General features: G+C 34.8%; 1 protein-coding gene across 2 annotated transcripts in view; it reads left to right on the top strand.

The window, feature by feature from the left end:
- Nucleotides 1–24,122, top strand: part of Arhgap15 (Rho GTPase activating protein 15) — a 639,204-nt gene that overhangs the window by 55,142 nt on the left and 559,940 nt on the right. For both annotated transcript variants that reach the window (XM_013030066.1, XM_013030068.1), the window contains exon 3: nt 21,909–21,977. In XM_013030066.1, coding sequence (XP_012885520.1) covers nt 21,909–21,977 — 69 coding nt within the window. The remainder of the gene's footprint in view (nt 1–21,908; nt 21,978–24,122) is intronic.

The raw sequence follows: 24,122 nt of genomic DNA, 5'->3' as shown, positions 1-24,122 counted from the left end.
TCACAGTCTAAGAAAAGCAGAGAGAGGAGAAAAACAGCTGGAATTTTAAATACTGTAAAGTGTTGTCATTTATATATAACGAATGGATTGCTTAATCGTAACCGATGATTCATTAACATCAATCTAAAAAGCCCACATGTTTTGGAATTGTAGAGCTTCAAACAGTATTCTATATTTAAGCTATATAAAATTAGCAATGATCATTGAGGAAAATGGAAACTATTCCAGTGGAAAAAAATGAAGATTTTTTTTCTTTGTACTCACATAAACATACTTTGGGGAAACAACCAAGAATAGTAATCTATCCAAAAAGAATCAGATAAACAGAAGAGCACACAAAGTGGAATAGAAGTTCACATAGTTTCAGTAGTTTCATTCTAAATGAAAGAGAACACTCCATTGGAAACTATTTAAAAAATTCTGAATATCTAGAGATTTCTGTTTCCCATTGTCTTTTCTTCTTTTGTCATGCTAAAAGTGAATTGTTGCCATGATACACATCTCTTTACTGGAAGCAAAATAGATGACCAAAAGAAGAAGATATTGTCCTTAAATTGAGGTTTAAAGTTGGAACTGGATAAAAAAGACAGTCTTTATAAATCATCGAGTTGGCATGGATGAGCACCAGGCAGGAATGTAAAATTGGGCAAACCAGGAGTTCCTTTTCTGTGATTGCTCTTGCTCTTCACAGCTTGTTTCCTGTCTTTGACTAGTAGCCCATGGCGATTGACTCAGCTGGGAGGTCAGCATCCAGCAGCCCCAGTCTTAGGAAGAAAGGACAGAAACATGTAACCTGAAATGACACGACTGCTGATGTAGCTTGTTGCTCTGCTAGCTTTATTTTGAAGCATATCATGTGAGGTGAATTGCAAAAAATAGCATTCGACAGGGTGAAGGGTTGCCTGCACTAAGAAGAAGGCAAGATTGTGTGTGAGGCAAAAGTCTGAAGGACAAGTGCCTTTAGCCTTAAGTGAAAGTCTGACTGTATAAAACTAACCTCAAAAAAATTGGACAGCCCTTCACAGCCCAATGAGAGCTGATAAACTGGATGAACTGACTTAGCTGTGTTGCTAACTAGCATTCTTAGAAATTATCTCTGATGTCATTGATTTGGAAAAGGCTGAACTATTTTCCTTTTTTATTAATAAGTTTTTTTATTGCAAAAATAACATACAGGGGTTACAATTACATGACCAAGGTAATGAGTACATTTCTTATGAGATATTTCCATTGCTACAGTAGTTAGATAAGAGAGAATGTAAGAGCAGGTTCAACTTTGTGGAACTTTTGTGGAAATATTGGGATCATCATGGAATGGGCTATCTAATAACTGCTTAATACATTATACATCAGTTCAGGAATCATTGATACCTATGTAAGAAGCTGCTTTCACTAGTCAAGTGATGCCTTGGGTATAGCTATAAAAGTAATGTTACTTTCTTCAGGAAGAAGCCTGCTTGTCAAACCAGGAATTAGAACAATATTTTATTTTGTTTTGTTTTTCCCATAAAAACAATTTGATAGTATTCATTTAACTGAAGCTCAATTTCCTACTCTTCCAAATAAATATAACAATCTCACTCATATCATCCAGTGCTGCTTTTGTGAAAGGGGAAACCAATGAAAAATCAAATATTCTTACTGATACTTTTATATTCAACTTAACTTTTACCTTATAACTATTATTCACCAAATACTGTTCTGATCTTTGTGTTTACCAGGCTGAAGTGCATATGTTCTCTAATTTTAAGGAAAAACATGTTATATTTTATTTTAATTTACCTTAACATTATTGAAATTTTTATTGTTCCATCACTTTAACTCTAACACAGAGATAGAAGTTCATATACTTTCAACTTTTCCAATGCTGTTCTCCTTGCAAACTCTTGGTTCTTTCATTGGTTTGCCTGAGATCAGGATGGGATCAGGTCAGCATTGTTTGGAAGCTTTTTTCGAAATGCAGTTCTTTCTATGATTCTCTACTCCTACGCTTATAGTCACTGAATAAGATCAGAAGTCATTTACAAGTGCTTTCTTTCAGATGGTCTCGAAGTTCTCAAAAACATATGAAGATCATTTCTTTAGACATAGCCTTATTTTATGGTTAGAACAAATTTTATTGACTTCGCCATGCCTTATATCCTTCCATTATTAATTGCTATTGTGGGAAATCGATTTATTTTTTTGTCAGTATCATCAGGAGGGCATCATAAATCATGTGCAAGCAGTTTTTCCTAAGCTCAAATTTTAAATGATCCTTCATAGCAAGAAAATAAAAACTATCTTCTGTTAAGTTCACAAGAAAGTTACAAGCTGACATTTTAAATTTTCCCTAAACCCAAGTTCATTGGTTCCAATGAGTCCTGACAGCTCTCTTCATATTCCTTTTCTTCTTTAATCTCAGATGCAAAAGTATGTTCTCTACAGCTGCATGGGAGATGCCGTGCACCAGAGAGAAAAAAAAATATACCAGTTTATACATACTTACATTACTTCAAAACTTTCCCATAAAGCTTCTGCTATGCTTATGGCCAACATTTCAAAAGTAATTCTTTACTTTTTCTCTTTTATTACTCCTGAGTTGGGTGTGTCTTTCACTGTTGCCAAATGAAGAAAATCAAATCAGTGGTAAAGCCACAAATTACTAAAGAAACTAGAGAACAAGAAAGAGGAGCAAAATTGTATTTCTCCTCTTATGATTAAAATATAGGAACCTCTACTTAAGTCTTCTCGGTTTATAAACATCATTTTTTGCCTCTTGTGCTATGAAAAATTTTATTTTGAAAGATTTTTCTGCTTAAGTTTTTGCCCTAAGGTCTAGCTATAAAGTTCTCATTTTAGGAGTATATTTGAAAAAAAACTGAATGTAATAAAATTATTTTAAACATATGACCTAAATTATTGGGTCCTGGATTTGTTTGAATCACTTCATATTTTGTCATCTAAGTATCGCATTTCTTATTTTTGAATTGCTACAGATTTCAAATCCCTGTCCCCAAACCAATATAATAGCTATTCTATGTTACTTGATTTGCAAAATATTCCCACTTGGTCCTATATTTTACCAGCTTTCACATTTCCCTTAAAATATCTCCTAAATGAATCACAGAGGATTCTCTCCTAAATGCCCAGGCTCACAGTTTGGGAATTATTACTCTGTGTGACTGATTTCTCCCCAAACAAACACTTTGATCATTTAAAAATGATAGCCCTCACAGAGAGCACAAATGAGCTAACTCATGCGTTGTGATGTGTACACAATGGTGGATAAAAATGGGCTCTGAATTAGGCTCCTTCTTTATTCATCCAGGGGGAACTTTATTGAGAGGGTTATTTTTTAAAAAATTAATACTACTTTGGCAGCTTCCTTTAATTTGAAACTAAAAAAATTTCAAGTAGGTGAGTAGTGAAAGGCTTTCCCTTTTTCTTTTCAGTGATGTCTATAAAATAATGTTAAAACATGAAAATCTTTCTGTATACTTTACAAAGCCAGAGAGTGAGTGGTATTTTAGCCACTTACAACATCCAAGAGATTATTTCTCCACCCTTTCCTCTTAATGTTCTGAAAGCTAGCCATCTGGTTAAATAATATTATGGATTTTTATTTTTAGATGTGGTGTTGAATGTAAACACAAATTTCACTTCTTGGCTATTTTCTAATTATATTCATACTTGTGATTCTTTTTATATTCAACTAGCATTGAAAAATAGAATAGGAAGTGGTAGTTTTGGTGATGTATATAGATTATTGAAAATTCCCGCTGGACAATTATCTAGTTAGGTGTGAGATCAACTTAGTTCTTTCTTTTAAAATTACCTGAAAGAAATCTCTTCTGTTTTGTATGTTACACAATTTACACAATTTATTTTATCAAAGTTATACATAAAGTTAAGACTCAAAACATTTTATTAAGCACAGGCCTTCTCTGGTTTCAATACTTATCAACTCATCAATTCCACTTCTTAAAGGCAAATCCTGTTTCATGATTTGTATTACACTTAATTTTTTATTAGCATGCATATAGTATTTACTGTCATTCATCTATATTTTAGGAATTATGAATTTTCTTTCTGTTATGAAGGTTTAATATCATCATTTTATGGCCCATACTTTTTTCTAATATTTTCTTATTCAATTATACTTTTATCTCACTGTTTTTTCAATAACTAGTTGGCATTACTGTAACTTGCCATCCAAATCAAGAATCATTGAATAATTTAACATCATTTATTTTCAGCTTTGTTTTTAGGAGTTTATATTTACCTTAGTTATTAATTTACTTGTGTTTATATTTACAGTTCAAGTTTTTATGAATAAAAACTCCTATTTTTGTCAAGAAATGAAATATCACATAACATGGAATTCTTATTTTTTTCAAATATTTGTTCCATTGCTACCCATCAACTTTGATTTGGATTGGTATTACTATTGGCCTAAGATAGCTGTTTACATGACCTTCTTGTTGCTATTTTCCTCTCCTTCTAACTATTTTTCTAAGTGCTTTCTTTCTTTAGTGTCTTTCATTTTGCTAAAGCCCTTATTCTGGTTACTTCTTAGCAAGGATACAGAGAAAATAAATATGTTAACCACTTCTCAATCAAGATTATTTTTTGTCAATTCTGTCATTTGACTGATAATTTAACAAGCTATTTAATTTTAAATTGACAATATTTTCTCCTCAAAATTAGACATTTTTCTAGACTATACCAGTTTTAGGAAATCTAATATCCTTGTAAATGCTATCCTTCTGCTGCATATGATCGTGCTTTCGTTTCTGTCTCTTCTCCTTTCATTTAGTTATTCCCTACTCCTATTTTCTTTACTTTTTGGAAGATTTTAGATTGTTTTCTTTATTCTCCACATTCCAAAGTTATTTAGACCTGCTTCCTCACTTATCTTACTGGAAGATTGTTCTTCCTAATTATCAGTGAGATCCTTAGGAAACTCCATTTGCAATCCTTCTCTCAGAAATTCCAAAAGAAAAATATGTCTCCACATCTAGAAGTCTAAAGGAGTCTTCTTTTCCCTCCTCATCCTCATCCTCCACCACCACCTCCTCCTCCTCCTCTTCCTCCCCCTCCTCCTCCTCCTCCTCCCCCCCTCCTCCTCCTTCTTCTTCCTCTTCTTCTTTCTTTTTCCTCTTCTTCTTCTTCTTCTTCCTGGGGATTGAGCTCAGGGCCTGGTCACTTCCCCTAAGCCTCTTTGTGCTCATGGCTAGTGCACTACTATTTGAGCCACAATGCCACTTCCAGATTTTTCTGAATAATTTATTGTACATAATAGTCTCATGGGCTTTTCTGCCTGTGCTGGCTTTGAACTGTGATCCTCAGATCTCAGCCTCCTGAATAGCAAGGATTACAGATGAAAGCCCCCCAGCACCAGGCTTGAAGGAGTCTTTAGCACAATGAATTACTTCAAGGCCTTGATAGGTTCTATCAATTTAGAGGGGTCATTCAGACAACTCTTACAGATCTTCTTGTATACTTTTGTTAACATTTCTTTCTTACATTGTTTTTGCACGTGTGTGTGCTTGCACTTACACTACCACTTTAGCCACAGTTCAACTTCTAGCTTTTGGGTGGTTAAATGGAGATAAGAATCTCATGGACTTTCCTGACTGGGCTGGCTTTAAACCAAGATCCTCAGATCTCAGCCTCTTGAGATTAAACAATTACAAGGCTATAGGCATGAGCTACTGGGCACCTGGCTTCTGTCCACTTTCAAAATATTTTTTCCTTCAAAAATTCATATTATACAGATTTTGAACTTCCTAAATGATTTCTTATCCATTATTTCTATGATTTATCATGGTTATTCCTCTGATTTCTGACTTGCTTATTGACTTCCTTCAGAGTTTCCATTGGTATTTAAAGGCACATAGTTATCTAAACAGAGTCTGATGATCCCACAGAATATTAGGAAGATTTTAATCTCCTATATTATATTCCTACTCTTACCGCTTCCATCTGTAGTTCCAGATGATCTTGAGTCTAGATTCTAGAGTTTCCTGATTTATTATTGTCTCCTGAAGGTTGGAAGCTATCACGTGGCTATGTGCAATGGGTGAATGTTCTTCAGACTCAGCCCTTCTTTAATACTGGCAATTGTAGAAGTTCTGATTGTGTCTTTTAGAATAGCAAGTGTTACCTAGGTATGAGCTTCTGGGAGATTCTGTAAGAAGGACTTGTTGGTTTGTTCATTTCTTTGTTTGTTTTTTTCTTTTCTCTGTCAGTGCTGGGGCTTGAAATCAGGTACTTCACCTTAGCTTATGTATTTTTAATAGAAGCTGGTGCTCTACCACTTGAGCCACACCTCTACTTCTGGAATTTTGGTGATTGATTAAAGAATCTAACTTTCCTGCCAGGTCTGGCTTCCAGGCAGGATCCTCTGATCTCAGCCTTCTAAGTAAATAAGATTAGAGTTATGAACTACCAGTAATGGCTTTTTAAAAAATCTTTTCTTGTTATTAGAACTCCCTTCACCACAACATTAAATATTGGTTATAATTACTTACACAAAGCGCTTGTGTAGATTCTTTGGTATACATGAGTATATGATAACAAGGAGACTGCAACTGAGAAAAAATTGAATGCTTGGACTACATATAGTTGAGTACTATACTGCAGAAGCCTGATTCATACTATAATACCACCCAAGTGAAACTATAGACAAGCCACCTATCTACAAATCAAAACTTCAAGCTGTGTATCAAAATTAAACACCTTAACTTTTATCTTGGTTTGGGTTACTATTTTTCTCTGAGGAGGTATATTTTTATACAAAAGGACAGAGAAATGCTTAACAGATTTCTCAATGATTTAAACACAACAGAGGATAATGCGGGACTGATGGAGAGCTCTCCTCATCTACTCACCTGTCTAATGTACATGGAAATTTGAAAAAAAACTGTTTTCAAAATTTCTTTTGATTATTTTTCCATTTGTGTATTTGGTTTTTGGGGTCCGGTTGTGGGGCCTGAACTCTGGGCCTGGCCGCTGTCCCTCAGCTCTTCAGCTCAAGGCTAGCGCTCTACCGCTTGAGCCACAGCGCCACTTCCGGCTTTTTTCTTTTTGCTTATGTGGTGCCGAGGAATAGAACCCAGGGCCTTAGGCATGCAAGGCAAGCGCTCTACCACTGAGCCAATTTCCCAGCCCCCATTTGTGTATTTGGTTAGTTGGATTTTATTATGCTTTGCCCAAACTATGTGTATTAAATCAATGAATAAGTCCAACTAACTATATTGCTCCCTTATACATTTTTATCTTCCAAAAATTTAGGCCTATTTTCTTTTGTTCAGGTTTTAATTTTCTATGACTTTGCCATTTTTATCTTTTATTACTATTCAATACATTGTTGAGAAGTAAGAGAGATTGAGATATACAATCCATTTATAACTTTCTATTGGAAGTTTTAACATCTTTTCTCCAGTGGGTAAAATAATGGACAGATAGTTACCAATATTCTTCTTGAATCAACAGGTGGAAAAATCCATAAAATATTTTAGTAGGTTTCATGGCAAAGAATACATTTATTTAGTCTCTGTATCTTCCTGACTATTAAAGTATTACTTTAATTATTTCATCTCAGATAATATTCTTTTTGTCTATAATATTCTGTTACTGGAGCTTGAACTCAGGGCCTGAGCCCTGTTCTTTGTCTTTTTCTGCACAAGGCTGTGTTCTACCTCTGTGCTGGAATTTTGGTGGTTAACTGGAAATAAGAATCTCACGAGAGTTTCTTTTCCCTGAGATCCTAAAATATGAGCATTGTGAGTAGCTGGATTATAGGCATGAGCTACCAGTACATGGCTCAGATAATATTCTTGATGGCTATATAGATAGCAAATATGGAACCTATAGAAAATAAAAAAATTATGAATTAGTTGTAAAAATACCTAATAGTAATGAATATTATTATATATCTCTATAAAGAAATATCTTTTTAATCAACCAACAAGTATTTTTAGGGGGGTGGTTGTGGGGCCTGAACTCTATGCCTGGGCGCTGTCCCTCAGCTCTTCAGCTCAAGGCTAGCACTCTACCACTTGAGCCACAGCTCCACTTCCGGCTTTTTTCTTTTTGCTTATGTGGAGCTGAGGAATCAAACCCAGGGCCTCAGGCATGAAAGGCAAGCACTCTACCACTGAGCCACCTTCCCAGCCCCCCACTAAGTATTTTTTGACTATCTATTTTTTAATTTTTTTGTCAGTTAAGGGGCCTGATCATTGTCCTTCAGCTCAAGACTAGCACTCTATCACTTGAGCCACAGCACCACTTCAGTCTTTTTTCTGCTTATGTGGTGCTGAAGAATTGAACCCAGGGCCTCATTCATGCAAGGCAAGCACTTTACCACTGAGCCAGCTTCCCAGCCCCACTAACTGCATTTAAATACTACAAAACATCAATTTTTCTTTCTGAACCATTTTATAAACAAACCTTCACAGACCTTGACTATCTATTTTAAAAACAATAGATTCAACGTCGAAGAGTCTTGAAGTCAGAATTCATGGGATTTTTTTTTTTTTTTTTGGTCGGTCGTGGGGCTTGAACTCTGGGCCTGGGCGCTGTCCCTCAGCTCTTCAGCTCAAGGCAAGCGCTCTACCACTTGAGCTACAGCGCCACTTCCGGTTTTCTGGTGGTTTTTTGAGATAGGAGTCTCACGGTCTCTCCTTCCGGGGCTGGCTTTGAACCGCGATCCTCAGATCTCAGCCTCCTGAGTAGCTAGGATTACAGGCGTGAGCCACCAGCTCCCGGCTAGAATTCATGGGATTTTAACTAAACTTAATTTGGTAAGCACTAACCTTGAACTTTGCCAATTTAGTATTTCATATTTGATTTAGATTACAATCTATGTAATCATCCTAACTACCCCATATCATAGACAGTACCTATCACTTGTTAAATAAAATTAGTTGAAGAACCAAATTAATTCTATTGAATCCTGATCCTACTACTTAATATCTGACCTAAGTTAAGTGAAACTTTCAAATCTAGAACTAAGTGGTTTAAGTGACCAGATTTTGTTTTGGGGTATTATGAGAAGATTTAACTTAGATTGAGATGATGATACTTTTGTCTTACAGTCAGTAATACATAAAATGTGGTAAGACTCTTGGGAATCAGAGAATGGGAGATTTTTCATGTGAGCAGGATGCTACTTAATGAGGACCAAAGGTGAGACTGCAGTAAGCAGAAGATAATCCTAGGCATCTTGGGTTTATATGACAAGTAATGTACTATCATTTTGTATGGTTAAAAACCTTTTTTCTGAGAAAGTACTTCCAGAATGTCTTATAATGAAATAAGAGTTTCTTCTCAATAAGAAATAAATCATTTTTTAAAAAGCTTAAAATAGGAATTTCATAACTACATTGCTTGAATGTGAATTGTCCATTTATTAGGATGTGTTTAACTATTTAGTATAGGGGTGATAAAGTAAATCCTTATGATAAAATAAATCCTTACCATATGTTCTAGGTTGCACCTGTACTGATTTCCTTGTCTTTAATATAAAACTGCAATGCACATATATGGCATAGTTTACAATTGAGGAAATAGATACCAGAGAACTAAATAATTTTTCCATAGGATATTCTAACATAACAATTATACTATACTGCAACCAAATATGGTAGATATATATCTTCTTATATTTATCTGCATAATTGTGTCTGTTTATAGATATAACCATCTATTTTATGTTTTGTTTTTGTTTTTGTTTTTTGGTCGGTTATGGCAGTTGAACTCTGGGCCTGGCCGCTGTCCTTCAGCACTTTAGCTCAAGGATAGCGCTTTACCACCTGACACAGTGCCACTTCTGTTTTTTTGGTGGTTTATTGAAGATAAGAGTCTCAGACTTAACTGCCAGGGCTGGCTTTGAAATGTGATCCTCAGATCTCAGCCCCCTGAGTAGCTAGGATTCCAAGAGTAAGTCACTAGTACCTGGTTTTATGTTTATTCTTTAAAGAACAATCAAATTAGAAGTATTATAAATTCACTAATCATGAAGATCAAAGAACTGTTATCTGATGAACATATGAAACTTTAATTGTAGACTAATGGATGGATAATTTTGAAAATTCAACTTTTATTTCAGGCAGAATAGATATCAAATCTCATCTGAGAATTTGTAGAAGTCCATCTGGATGAGACTTTGTGATTGACCTATGAATATGTTGACATGGTATTTTAGAACTAAGATAGTGGAGGGGTGTGTGAATTCAATGAATAAAAAGCTCAGTGTATAGAGAAGCCACATGAAGTGCACCAGGCCAATAAAGAGAAGAATACTCTGCTTGGTATTTGAAGATTTGTAAAACATGGCCTTGAAGTTCAGAAATCTCTTGATTCTTGTATTGGAACCTGAGTTACTCAAGGAAAATCAGACAGAAAACACAGCATGGAAACCAGATGAAGAGGTCTATCTGTCTGTTTTCTATTTTTACTAGAACTTCAGCATTAAATCTAAATTGAAACGAATACAATTTTTAAAACTATACTGAGTAACTTAGATGAGTTTTCCTTTTAAGAACAACTCTATGCAACTATTGCTAACCTGAAGGTCAATCAGGAAAACAAGATAAGAAAGATTCATTCCTTTTTAATGAAAATGTGCTGCCTTTAAGAATTGTTTTGGACAGAAAAAATGGCAGATTTTTTTCTTAAAACCATATGTTCTTACATTTCTGATATCTGGAATTAGCCACTTGCCAGAAACATTCCCAGTCCAATGCCAGGCTACTCCATGAAGGTGTCCAAAGAAGTCTGTTCTGATTACTGAAGATGTTGAACTAGTCTTGACTTCAAACAGTAGATATCTCCACAGTTAGTGGTATATGACAGCTCTATTCATTCCACAATGTCAAATTCTCTGGTTTTGGCCATTGGGTATTTATGCATTTCTGGCTAAGGAAGCAGAGAAGCCTAATTTGATTCCGGAGCCAAAAGTTTTTAGGCCCTGTTCCTTTGGAACTTGGACTGGAAGATTTTGGCATTCTATAAAGACTAGGACAGATCAAGTAGTCACACATAACTAACTGACTCAATAGAGCATATTCAGAGAGAAAGATCATGCCTACACATTGGATAACCATTCTCCAAGGCAGACTGACAACACCCTGAATTCAATCACCCTTAAATAAACACATGAGGAAAGCTCAGCTTTAACATACCTTCCGGCACTGCTCTACAATGCTGCCTGATTGGTTTTAGTGCCATAGGCCAGGCTGCAGATGTAGCCATTACTGTTGTTCTTACTTATGTCTGTCTGCTGTCTGCTAACAAGCATTCATATGCTTTGGATCATTAAAGTCACAACCTCCTATGCCAATCTATTCCCCTCCATGGATTTGCTGTAGATTGGAAAGAGAGATGCTATTTCTGTTTCTTTCTTTCCATTAGGCCCTGCGGTCAGGGCTATTTCTGGGGTCTGAATATCGTAGCTTGCACCACTGGCCCCACTGAACATATAAATTGTGTTCCCGTTAAGCTTGTTCCTTTGGCCTGATTTATTTTGTTTGCTCTTGTATGTGCCTTTTCCATGTAAGGCAAGTTGATTTGTGCTGGAACGGTAACAGACAATGGTGTTGTAACTTCAGCTACTTCCTTGTGCCTCTGCTGCCTGCAAGGCTGCTGAATTACACCCATGGTAAATGTCTTCTGACAGACTCCAGGTGGTCGAATTTTCACAATCCACCCCATTTCGGTATTGGAACTTGTCATTTGGAGCCTTGTGAATTCTTCCTTTTCCTTTTACAGTTGGTAGCAGGTTGAATGCATTTGTACCTCTACCTGCTTGAGGCCACATATGTCCATGGCTATAATCAAAGGTGGAAAAACACTAGTTTCTCTTTCAGGAAAGGCACAGAAGTCAGATCTTGCATGAAGAGAAAAAGAAAAAAAAGTCACTTGTAGTATTATGCAGGCTGCCCATCTAAACCCATCATTGCCTGGCACCTACACACTAAGGGCAAGGATCCAGCCAACTTGTGAGTGGGCACCATGCCATGTGAGCAGATGGGCATGGAAGTCGGCAGCCAGTAGACCATGTATGTGCATCAACGGTGGGTGTTGAGGGCACGATTCCCAGAGGAGAATGTCCTAACAGCTGTCTGGCCTGAGCCAACATACTTACAACCAAGGAAAAGTGCCATCCTTCAATCCTGCTGAGTCGGATTAGCCTTCAGAACTAAATCTGCTTTTGCGGCAGCAGAAGGTGAGTTTGGGGCTCTGAAAACCTCAACGAATAGACGAAGAAAGGATACAATTATTAGATATTTAGTAAAGACGCTGAGGATATTCAAAATGCTCATTGTAATTATTTAACCAAAGGGCTGTTAGTCCTTGAGTGAGTGCAATAGTAATTAAAAACTTCGCCTTCCATTATGCTTTTAAAATTGGCCTTTCAACATAGGCAAACCATTTTCAGTGAGCATTTTCCACTTTTGAATTAAGAAAAGAATATTTTAAAAAGTTACCAGTAGACTAGAAGACAATGGGTAAGCGTCTTTGTAAAACTTTGCATATGATGGTTTCAGCTCAGTGAATCACAGCATTCCAAAAAAGTTTCTTCTTCAGTGTTTGAACATACACTTGAAAACATGATTGGTCACCATAAGTCTTTCTACATAATGAAAAATTTCTTTTAATCTGTGAGTAAAAAATAATTCTAATCTGTTGAAAATTTTGTATAGTTAGATACCATGAAAATAATTGTCTGATTTCATCTCAATGTAGCCAAGTGGTTATTTGATAATGGTTTGTTTTATTTTGTTGAAGATAAATAGGGAATTTTCAGACTTAAGTCCTTCAATGTTTGGTTCTTTTCTGTTTTTTATTGCTCAGAAATTGTGATAATCTATTATTATTTAATATTGTCTTTAATCTTTTTATTTAAGATACCATCTGATTTTCAGTAGTAGAAAATGTGTTAATTTGACCAAAGTATTATAACTGTCAACCATAACTTCATAATCTACTTTTGGAAACAATCTGCTACTTGATTTGGTAGATATAAAAAGAGGAATATGTATTACGCTTTCATACAAATATACATATGTACATAGTAGAGTAATACTTCATTATAGGAAGATGACTGCTATTTTGTAATGGCAGGAATCATAGATATGATGTGTGTATAATACCCAAGGTCTGATAATATTAATTCTAATATGAATAAAATGAAGTCTATGTATTTACTTTAGTTTTTAGTTTCCTATTAAGTAATGCTATCTACTCAGGAGCCTGAGATCTGAGGATTGTGGTTCAAAGCGGGAATGTCCATGAGACTCATCTCCAATTAACCACCAGAAAGCCTGAAGTGGTGATATGGCTCAAGCTGTAGAGCACTTGCCTTGAGCTGGAGAGCTGAGGGACAGTGCCCAGACCCAGAGCTCAAGCCCCACAACACCACCATCAACAACAACAACAATACACACACACATATGTATGCGTATATATACACAAATGTTTATATGTATATATATGGACTCAACCTAAGTGTCCTTGGCTGGATGACTAGATAAAAAAACATAGAATATTTGCATTGGAATATTAATTTTTATAAAGAAGAAAGAAATTCTCTTGTTGTGGCAACATGGATAAAACTGGAGGATATAATTTTAAGTATATCAAGTATAGAAAGACAAATACTGAAGTTCTTAGTTGTGTGTTGCTAGGGTTTGACTGTGTTATCATCTAGGCTCTCAAATATACATTTTTAAAGGCTTGTACATAATAGGACTAGTGAGAGGTGCTGAAGCTCTGTAGGCTAAGACCTTATGAGAGCATGAAAGGTCTTTGGATGCCTAGGGTTGGACCCTGGGCTTTCCATTGCTTTCTCTTGCTTTCTCCTGCTTTCTTACTGTACTCCCACCATCATATGCCTCTTCATCACAGGAACAAAACCACAAGTTCAACTGATCGTGGACTAGAAGTGCCAAAGCTGTGACTTTCAAGTTACTTGCCTCCAGTATTTCATTATACTGATGGAAATTGATGAACACATATGTGGAAAAATTAAAAGTAGATTTTTAAAATATTTTTATTATAAAGAGACTATACAGAAGGGTTATAGCTACATGAGTAAGGTAATGAGTATATTTCCTATCCTTCTTGATAGAGAATGAAATAGTGATTTATAAAGACTGATCAGAGTGAAGAGGAATTAGGAGAGGCAATAAAGAGATGGTGGTTAATGATCACATAGTTGCAGTTGAACAGGAGAAATTATTTTTCTGTTGCAGAGGAAAAGAACTATTGACAACAACTATCAGCATATTACAAAGTTGCATACAGCAAAATTTTGAATGTCTCTAACACAAAGATCTGATAAATATTTAATGTAGGAGATGTACCAATTACTTCCATGGGATTATTACAAATTTTATTTATATTGAAATTTCATAATGTATATACACTTAGAAAATAATCAGGAAAGAATGAGATTTAAATTATGTATATATATATATATATTCATATGAAATTCTTACCTAAAAATTAAGATAGCATGTAATTGAAAGAAAGGTAGAAAATTTTATTGTATTTCTTCACTCTGGTGTTTCACAGGAACCAAGCCCAAAAATGTGGTATGCTAAGCTTTCCTATGAATGGCATTTCTCATTCTGAGAAAATTCTTGGAGAGGAACTAAAAGTATCTGATAAAGATATAAGAAAATTAATGTGTTTGGGGCTCAATAAAGCAAGGAACAAATATTAAATAGTTGAATTATCCAAAACAAGTGCTTTCCTCTGGCTGTCTGGGAGATGGAAAGATGTGGTTGAGGAGAATGTAAGTCCGCGAGACTCATTCTTAGACTGTGAGTGCTTCATGTGACACAAATGCTAACCAAGGAATAGTCCACAGATTTTGTAAATGCTGATACACTTTAATATGTCTTCAAGAAGGCTTTTGAAAAGCCGGCGCTGGTGGCTCACGCCTGTAATCCTAGCTACTCAGGAGGCTGAGATCTGAGGATCGCGGTTCAAAGCCAGCCCGGGCAGGAGAGACCATGAGACTCCTATCTCCAATAAACCACCAGAAAACCGGAAGTGCTGTAGCTCAAGTGGTAGAGCGCTCGCCTTGAGCTGAAGAGCTGAGGGACAGCGCCCAGGCCCAGAGTTCAAGCCCCACGACCGACAAAAAAAAAAAAAAAAGAAGGCTTTTGAAGTGTTCCTTTTATTTTTTTCAGGGTATACAACATATAAAATGTCATTTTGAAAGAACACAATTAATAGAGGTTTAAGGAAGACAAAATAAGTGTGTACGCAGGGCCATAGCACATTCATTCACTCTCTGGTGAATTGTCTAATGAACAGAAGGATGGAGAAAAGCATAAAAGTTGGATAGTTTTCTTACCTTGCATTAATAAAATACAAACAAAATAATTTTTCTGTTTTATATCATGAACACCCATTAGGTCTATGAAATATATTTATTTAACTAGTATCTGCTCACAAATAGTTAAAAATAGATCAAATGCACAATAAAGTCAAATATCAGAATATTCACTCTCCTTTATTCCTCAAAGCTATTATCTACTATATAATTTATTTTTTGAGGTTTCTCAGAGCATATTTTTTTATTTTATTGTAAAGATGCTGTACAGAGAGATTACAATTACATGAATAAGGTAATGAGCACATTTCTTGTCAAGACTTGTTCTCACTTAAGATGATGTTCATTATTTCTAAACAACTAAATCATTACAAATACAGGAAATATTGGCCATGTCCTTCCATTCTAAAAACAAAATACTAACGTTCCTTAATTTTTGATTGAGAATGCTCTAAGAATTAGAATTTGGCGAAACAAATGAAAATTTGAATTGGGATACACCAAAAAAAAAACTTTGAGAAACTGTGAAGATAAAAAAAACTAAACTTAACCACAGATTTACTTCTGTTTTTCATCCAAGTATCCAGGGAGGTTGCTAATGGGAGGTATGCCTCAAAAAATGCACGTCTGTGAAAATGTTGGAACAAACCAATGCTTTTCTTCAAGTGATTTTATTTCAATTCTAAGCCACAAGATATAAACTTTCATCAAAAATGGTAATCTATTTAAAATCAGAGCTATGTGGAATGTTTCATGTTTATGTATAACTTTCATAGTAGACCCGCCTACACTAAAAAAATAATATGCCCAAATTCTGTTATTTTTACAGTGTGTAATATATCACATAGTAATCTCATCCATTGGTTTTGTGTACTTTAAATAGATAAAAATGAAGAAAAAGTGAAGACAATTTGTAAAAGAGACTTTTTAATTTCTCCTTTTTGGAGGAAAAGATATCTGAAAATCTTAAGTATGATGCATATGCTAATAAGAACAGAGGAATGAATTTAAAGGCAAACATTCATTACACATTCTGAATACTTTATTCTTCATTCTACTTTGCACAATTTCAAAGGTGGGGAGGGGCAGTGTAGGAGTGTATAGAATACTGGGTTTGTATAAAATGGAAAACATAATTCATCTAAAATCATTTTAGACACATAGATTAATCTGATGTTGAGTTTAAGAAAACCTAAGCTAGAAGATGTTTGTATTTCATTTTTCTTTCCAGTGGTAGCTACACATCATTCTTTATTTGTAGGACATGATAATTGAATAGGAGTATGGTATCATTACAAAAAGGATTACTCACAGAAACAAAGAAGATGAAGTCTGACATGATATGTTTGCCCCAAAATTAAGGTTTACCACCAACTCAAGTATTTATTATCAAAATGTTGTTGCATAAAATGCAAGACATACTACAATATAAGACAGAACCACATCAGTTCAAAAAGAACCCTTAAGTAACAGTTAAGTAAGTCAGAGCAACAGAATTGTTCGCCTCTTTTTACAAGAATGTGGTGAGTAAATTGAGCAATGGAATACATGAAAGTTTCAAAGAGGAATCATGAAGGAGTACTGAAAATGAGTTTGTCATTTACGAGTATCACAGCAACAAAAAGAGGCTTCAAACACTTAAACAAATGTTAGAGATACAAACATCTACTTATGCTTCTTTACAGACAGGAACTGTACACTGTTTAAGAGCTTTTGGAACTCAAAATGAAAGACTATTAGTCATCTCATTAGTATATTAAGTAGTGTATCAGTGAAAAGTAAAAGAATATGTGCGTACAATTACATTAAACCTTCCTCAGGAAAAAAAAATGCTTTGCAATTGAGAGGAAGAAATCATTAACATAAAGTCAAGTCAAGATACTATTGTTCAAGTTTTCAAATTTTAGTAATTATTTAACAATCCATTTTTAAAAAAGGATTCAACATACTGTTGCTAGAGCTTTGCTTGAAGAAAGTTACAGACCAAAATGTCCATTTTTGACATTGTGGGTACATCTAAGAGTTCTTGAGAAAGAAAATGGAATTCTCATTTTGTAATACTGGTAGTAGAGATATTTATAAACAAATAAATTTTGAGTATCTGCTGTTAGAAATTACTGCCCAGTGCATACTAGCCATTAATCACTTTCTGATTAAAAATGAATGGACCACAAGGCCATCTAATGTCTGAAGCTGCAATAGTTCTCCGGGGGGAGGGGTATCTCATAATGAACTGAAAAAATATTTTATAATAGCAAGGTATTGATAAATATTCATATACATACTATGAAATTTTCTATTATTTATAGAAGAGCCATTTTTACTTTCAAACTTACCACTTTGTTTTTCATAACAAGCACTTTTATTTAAAGTGTGAGCAGAATATTTTATACATTCTAAGCAGGCATTTGTTTTCCTATACCCAGTTTTACCAGCTGTGACCAGTCTTGAATCTTTGATTCCCACTACAGTTACCTCACGATGAATGTCTTGAGGCCTAACTACGACACCAAGAGCCCTGTAATACTGAACACCATTAATTCTAAACTGAATTTTGTTATCAAATTGAGAATTCCAGTAAGATAAATTTCTAGCCCATAATACCTAACAGAGACAGTTCCTCAGTCTTTGAATGAGGATCTATAACCATGACCAAAGTGTTACATTCTTTTTCAAACATCTATGTTTGTCCATGTTATACCACTGATGGTTGGTTGACCATCCCATATCACTCATAACCATAAAAGGGTAGATTATGGATAGTCACCCTCTGAGACTTTAAACTTAATCTAGAAGAGAATATTGTTTTAAATCCCTCTCTCTCTTCCAGTCATTAAGGGGGCGATAGTCAACAGTACTTCATTCTTTTTAAAGTCATTTGATATCTCCAGGACTGGATGACACATATCATTGTCTTCTCTTGGGGACTTACTTTATCCAAGTGCTGCAAGTCCATCCATTTCTGTAGTAGGTACTGCCCTTTCGGTGGTGATTAGTACTTGATAGTACTACAGACCAATGTCAATTTCTCTTTTTTCCATTTCTTGGTCAGGACACAATGTCCAGGCTTCTATTGATAAATGAGGAACTTGAGGTGTGCAGTCTGGACCAGTAGTCCTTGTTTCCTTGAGAGAGAATAAAGCAGAACACATAGGAACTGATCTTTGGATTTAAAAGAGGGGAGACCAGACGGCCAGTTTAGATAAAGAACACCACCACTTCAAATGTTTTAGAAAGGAGCCTTAATCCTGAGTTTTTCCCTCTTTCAGGCATGTCAGGTCTGTTTTGTGGGTTAAACAGCCTTCTGCTAGAGTATATAAATCCCTGAGCACACATATGCTCGGAGAATAGTATCACACATCGCTTGTGCTCTGCAATGGTTCCCCAATATAGGTTTATAAAGTATTTTCCTCCCATCTGGGATCCACGTTCTTTCTTGATTCTGGGATGTACCCATATCCCTAAGTGGAGCCTCTTGTAGAGACGTGAAGTCAGGAGCTAGAGGCATATGGTGTACAAGAAGGGTAACATGTAGCACTTGTACCTCCAGATGACTTGACATCTTCTTGGTGGCTTTATCAGCCAATGTATTGCTAAATTTCAAGAGAGTTTCCTCATTGATGACCTGGGATATTAACTATCACAATTTTCTCAGAAGTATATTGTTTTAGTCTGGATAATTAATTCCTTATACACTAAATCCTGACCCTTGTTATTCTTAATCTTCTTTCTGTCTACATTTCCCAAAGGCATATATCACAGTGAATTTTTTTAACATCTTTAAAATCTTGCTGAGTACAATTTATAAATGTGTGCAGAACAGTTATTAGGAAATCTTTCAATTCAACACCACTTAATTTAACCTCATCACTACTGAATATCTATTATGCCTCCTTTTCTGTATCATCCTGGAGGAGCCATTCAAACATAATGTAAACCTGTCCTTTAGGGAGTCTTTCTGAAATGTGGTCTTACCATACCAATGCCTGTCATCACTCCCACCCACGCTTGAGTAAGAAGTCATAGGGAAGTTCCTTTGTGAACATTAAGGAATAAATGAAAAAAACTTCTCCAAAGAGGACAAGGCAAATGCAGAGGCCGTGACTTTAAGTACTCTACTGTCTGGACTTCCTCTGATCCCCAACATAAAGTATTTAGTTCTCCCTTTAAAAGCTTAGAGTATACTAAGGGCACCGTAGGATTGGATCCACCCAATCAACCATGGAAATTTCTGAAGCACCCTCTTAGTTCTTGGTAACAGAACCACAATAACCATACATCTTTTCCACAAATTATAACTTAGATTTTTGAGCTCCAATCATTGCTGACACTAGCCCCTACCTCCCCCAAATTAGAATAAGTTGCTTATCATCTTTCTTAGAGGGTGAGTGACAAGATGGCCCAGTCTTTGTGTCTTCTGTCCTGAGAACACAGGACAGGGCCTTGTCACGGCAGCAGCACCCTGTCTCTTCTGCCAGTCTTTAGCCACAGGACTTCATTTGTTGACGCAATTTTTATTGTTTGTTTTTTTTAACTAAGTAAATATATTGGGATGGTTCAGTGCATCCAAGATTTTCCTGATAGTCATATGAGGCAATCAATCCATTTCTGATCCAGAATTTTCTAAATTATAAGTCTTAGCCAGAATAATCGATGTAAAATGATAATGTTTCTTTACTTAATGCTTTATTGAAATAGCATTATGACAGACAACAGGTGATAAAAGTTCTTTTTTTCAACATCTTCATAAATTGGTTGGGCATGATAGATGGGCTAGTTTATTGATTAGGAATGATCAGTAATATTACTTCCCCTAAAGAAATATTAAGATGAATGAGAACAGATTTGAAATTTGATTTTTTAGCTTCCCATATAAATATGCATAACCTTTATAAGTTTGAATCCCTTCAAATTTTTTTCTTTTAAAATATTATCTTCTGTATATGAAGGGTATTAACTTTGTAGTTCTCCATGTATTTAATCACACATTCACACATATAATGTTACATTATATTGTGTATGTATGTAATGCATTGCATATGTATGTAATGAAGCATTGGAGTTAAATTATACCCCATTCCTTGCACGTTACTTAAACTATGTTAGTATTTACATATTTATACAGCAGAATAATATTAATCCCCTCAAATTTAATAAATTATTATTACTTTGCTAAATAAGATGAAAATGTTTTGCAAAACACATATAACAATGTCCACTGGAGTTAAGGCTTTTGTCCATATTTCATGTAATACACTAATTATTTAAATATATTACCATAAGATTCTGTAGATATTAGTTAAATTTAAAATATGATGAGTTCTAATAACCTTTTGTGTGTAATATCATGTTAAATGTTTCCTTAGAAGGAAGTTTTCTATTAATGCTTAGAGTAGGCCACTGTATCCATAAAAATGTAATATTATTACAAGAGAGGGAACAAAATTGCTCATAAAAGGAATGATAAGTTGGACAGAGATGAATGACTAGATGTTCATGTATCAATACTGTGGAAACAATTACTTTGCACAACTTCCTAATACTTAATGTTTGAGGTACTATGTGTGTCAGTAGAAGGAATTATACCCTAAAATTGAAAATCTAGTTGGGTTTCAAAGAAAATAAATAAGAAAGATATCTATATTCTAAAAATCTTTCACTTTTGTATATTGAACTTAACCTCATATAGTGAATATTCAGTGGAGATTACAAATGTTAGTAAAGTTAGTAGAAAGAAGGGTATGCTCTAAGCACGTGTAACATAAAAGGAATTAATTATTTGTTATGAACTTAAAGTTCTTTTTCCACTGTCAAGAAGCAGAAACATCAATGGGGAATACTGTGGAGGTTGGATTTCTAGAATCCTTTCCTTTAACTACTTTCGTTCATGGTTTCCATGTTTCTGAGATTGTTCATTGTGACATCAATTTAGCACCATTTGTGATGTTCTGTTTCAGGAAAATGCCAGAGATGATAAAATTCTCTAAAATGTGTGATTGGTTCATAAAAATGTTATTCAAAAAATAGAATGCTGTTTCCTACAAAAACATCTTCAATTTTCTCTAATTATGAAATGATTTCAAATTAAGTTTACTAACGAATGAATAAAAAGTGAGATTTCTGCAGTGAGGTTTGCTGTTTTCCACAGGGTGACTGGGGCCCAAACTACTTTCAGCTCCTTCTTCCTTTCTATAGTGAGTAATTCCATTTTTTCTCCTGGAGCACATACGGTCTTAAGAGGAAGCACTCACTGGAGAGTAGCTTTGGCTTTAACCAGCCCAATTGTTTCTGTACATATTTTATTGGTCTGAACTAGTTAGACTTAACTAGGAGTTAAGTCTAGATTTAACTAAAAGGTTGGCTAGACTTAACTAAAAGTTTACCTGAAAAGATGGTCTAGATGTATGGTTAGAAAAAAAGCAAAACAAATTTTACACATATAAACCAACTTGTCTATCTAATGGTAAAGGAGGCATCTAAATTCTCCATGTAGTTACATCCATTGTACTGTTAATATTTTATGAAGTAAAACAATTTAATAGTAGCAAATATCAATGTATCATGTTATTTTCAGATATCACGACACAGAAGGAATCATTCTCAGCATGTCTTGAAAGAAGTCATTCCTCCATTAGAACAACTGGTGAGTAATTGACTTTCTCTAGTACTGTGTGCTTTGTTCTACAACTAAGAAATAATTATCCTTAAACTTATCAGCACACATATCAGCAAACGCATCTCTTTTTCTGTGGGTTAGGAATCTAGACAGGGAGTTGCAGGCTCTTCTAGGTCAGAGATCTTCAGGCAGTAACTAGTCAATTGTTACATGAGTTTTTTTTTGCCCCCTTCAGTGACATCACAGAAGTGAAATCCCCCAAATCAAACCTATCAGCAACACCTACTCAGACGAACTGACCTTTCTGTAGGATCCCTCTCTTATAAGAACATCTGTAGAGGCTTACATTTCCTTCTAAAGTTACATTTCCTTCAAATCCTTCATTTTCTCTATGGCCCTTCAACACATCATATTTTCTCCTCAGTGATTGTGGGGGTCTCTGGGCTTAATCATCTACTTGTGCACACCCTTACCCTGGCCTTAAAATACTGCTTGCTCTTATCTTGCAAATCTTCCATTCCCCTCCTACTGACCAACCTTCTTTTAGACAATACCTCCCTCATTTCATTTTTCTTGTCAAAACTTTCAATGGTTCCTTCTTTGCAATGTTATCAAGTGCATAAACCTCTGTCATGATCCCCAATTTATATTATTTATTGTCTACTCATATAAAAGCATACCCTCAAGCCAGAAACAGAAATATGATTATGATGTGTCTCAGCTTGAAGGAGTTTTGATTTCTTTTTCTGGCAATTATGGTCCTTCATCCCAGCTCATGCTCATGTACTGATTTTGTGCAGTTCACTCTTCTTTCATTACTAATAGACTAGTTCCATGGCGGGACTGTAAAAGCCTTGAGTTAGAGGTCATGACTTGTATTTTCTTTATGGTGTCATACTTATACTTACATTGTTTTTGACATTAGCACTTGTTCAGGAAAGAAATGTTTGTCAATAACATGTTTGTCATGTAACAATAAGGTACTAAAGGTTAACTATACTGATGTTGGGTAATTGCAAGTATTAATAAATATTTACCTGCTACTTGTAGTGAAAGCCAGTTTTTCAAGAGTATACATAGATATAAAATTGCTTGATTACAAAATTAATAATCCATTTTCAACCTCACATTTTCTTTAGGGACTACTTCTGTAATTTTATGAATTTAAATTAGTTATCTTTTCTTCTATATGCTTTCCAAAAGAAAGTCTTGTCCTTCTCTCCCATCTGGATCACATGAAAATTGCTTATTTCCTTTACTGCTACTCTTACTGAATAGTAAGTTGTATGAAGAGTGGTCTATGCTCTATTCATAGCTGTAGTTTTAGGATTTAGTATAAAGCTTGTTACAGTGTACCTATCTAATAAAAAGGAAAGTAACTCTTTGCTTTGCAATCCATAGCTATTTATTTGAAATTTAAATCCTAAAGCAAATAAATTCATACAATAAAGACAAATAGTTATTTTCTTTAAAAATAACCTGTTGCCAGGCGCCAATGGCTCACACCTGTAATCCTAGCTACGCAGGAGCTCAGATCTGAGGATCACAGTTCAAAGCCAGCCCAGGCAGGAAAGTCTGTGAGACTCTTATCTCCAATAAACTACTAGAAAACCAGAAGTGGCACTGTGGATCAAGCAGTAGAGCACTCACCCTGAGCTGAAGAAATGAGGGACAGTACTCAAGCCCAGAGTTCAAGCCCCACGACCAGTAAAAAATAAAAAATTTTAAAAACCTGTTTATATTTGCTATGAAATATTTGGTGAAATGTCAAAATTTAAGAGAAAATAAAACTAAATAAATAATATGTACAAATATGTACTATATATATGTATAATATCTTACAGTATCCTAAATTTTCATAAAATGTATCTATAAATTATGGTTTTAAACCAAATTTTCATGGTCATTATCATCAAACTTAATTAATTAATAATTAATAAAAACTACCCATTCTTTATTTAATAGTATGTACACATATCAAGATAAGCTAATTCAAAAAAACTATTGGAATATTCAGAAATATTTCTTAAATTACATATTATATAATATAAATAATAATAAATGATACTAATATTAAATATTTCTTGAATAAAATGTTTTTTAAATTACCTTCCTAAGAAGTAAGATATTTTTAATATCATTATGCATTAGTTTGTAGCCTTACCTCTAAAC

Source organism: Dipodomys ordii, unplaced genomic scaffold (assembly GCF_000151885.1).
Source record: "Dipodomys ordii isolate 6190 unplaced genomic scaffold, Dord_2.0 Scaffold126, whole genome shotgun sequence".
Classification (NCBI taxonomy): Eukaryota; Metazoa; Chordata; class Mammalia; order Rodentia; family Heteromyidae; genus Dipodomys; species Dipodomys ordii.
Note: the sequence above shows the minus strand (reverse complement) of the source record. Positions and strands in the feature narration are given on the sequence as shown.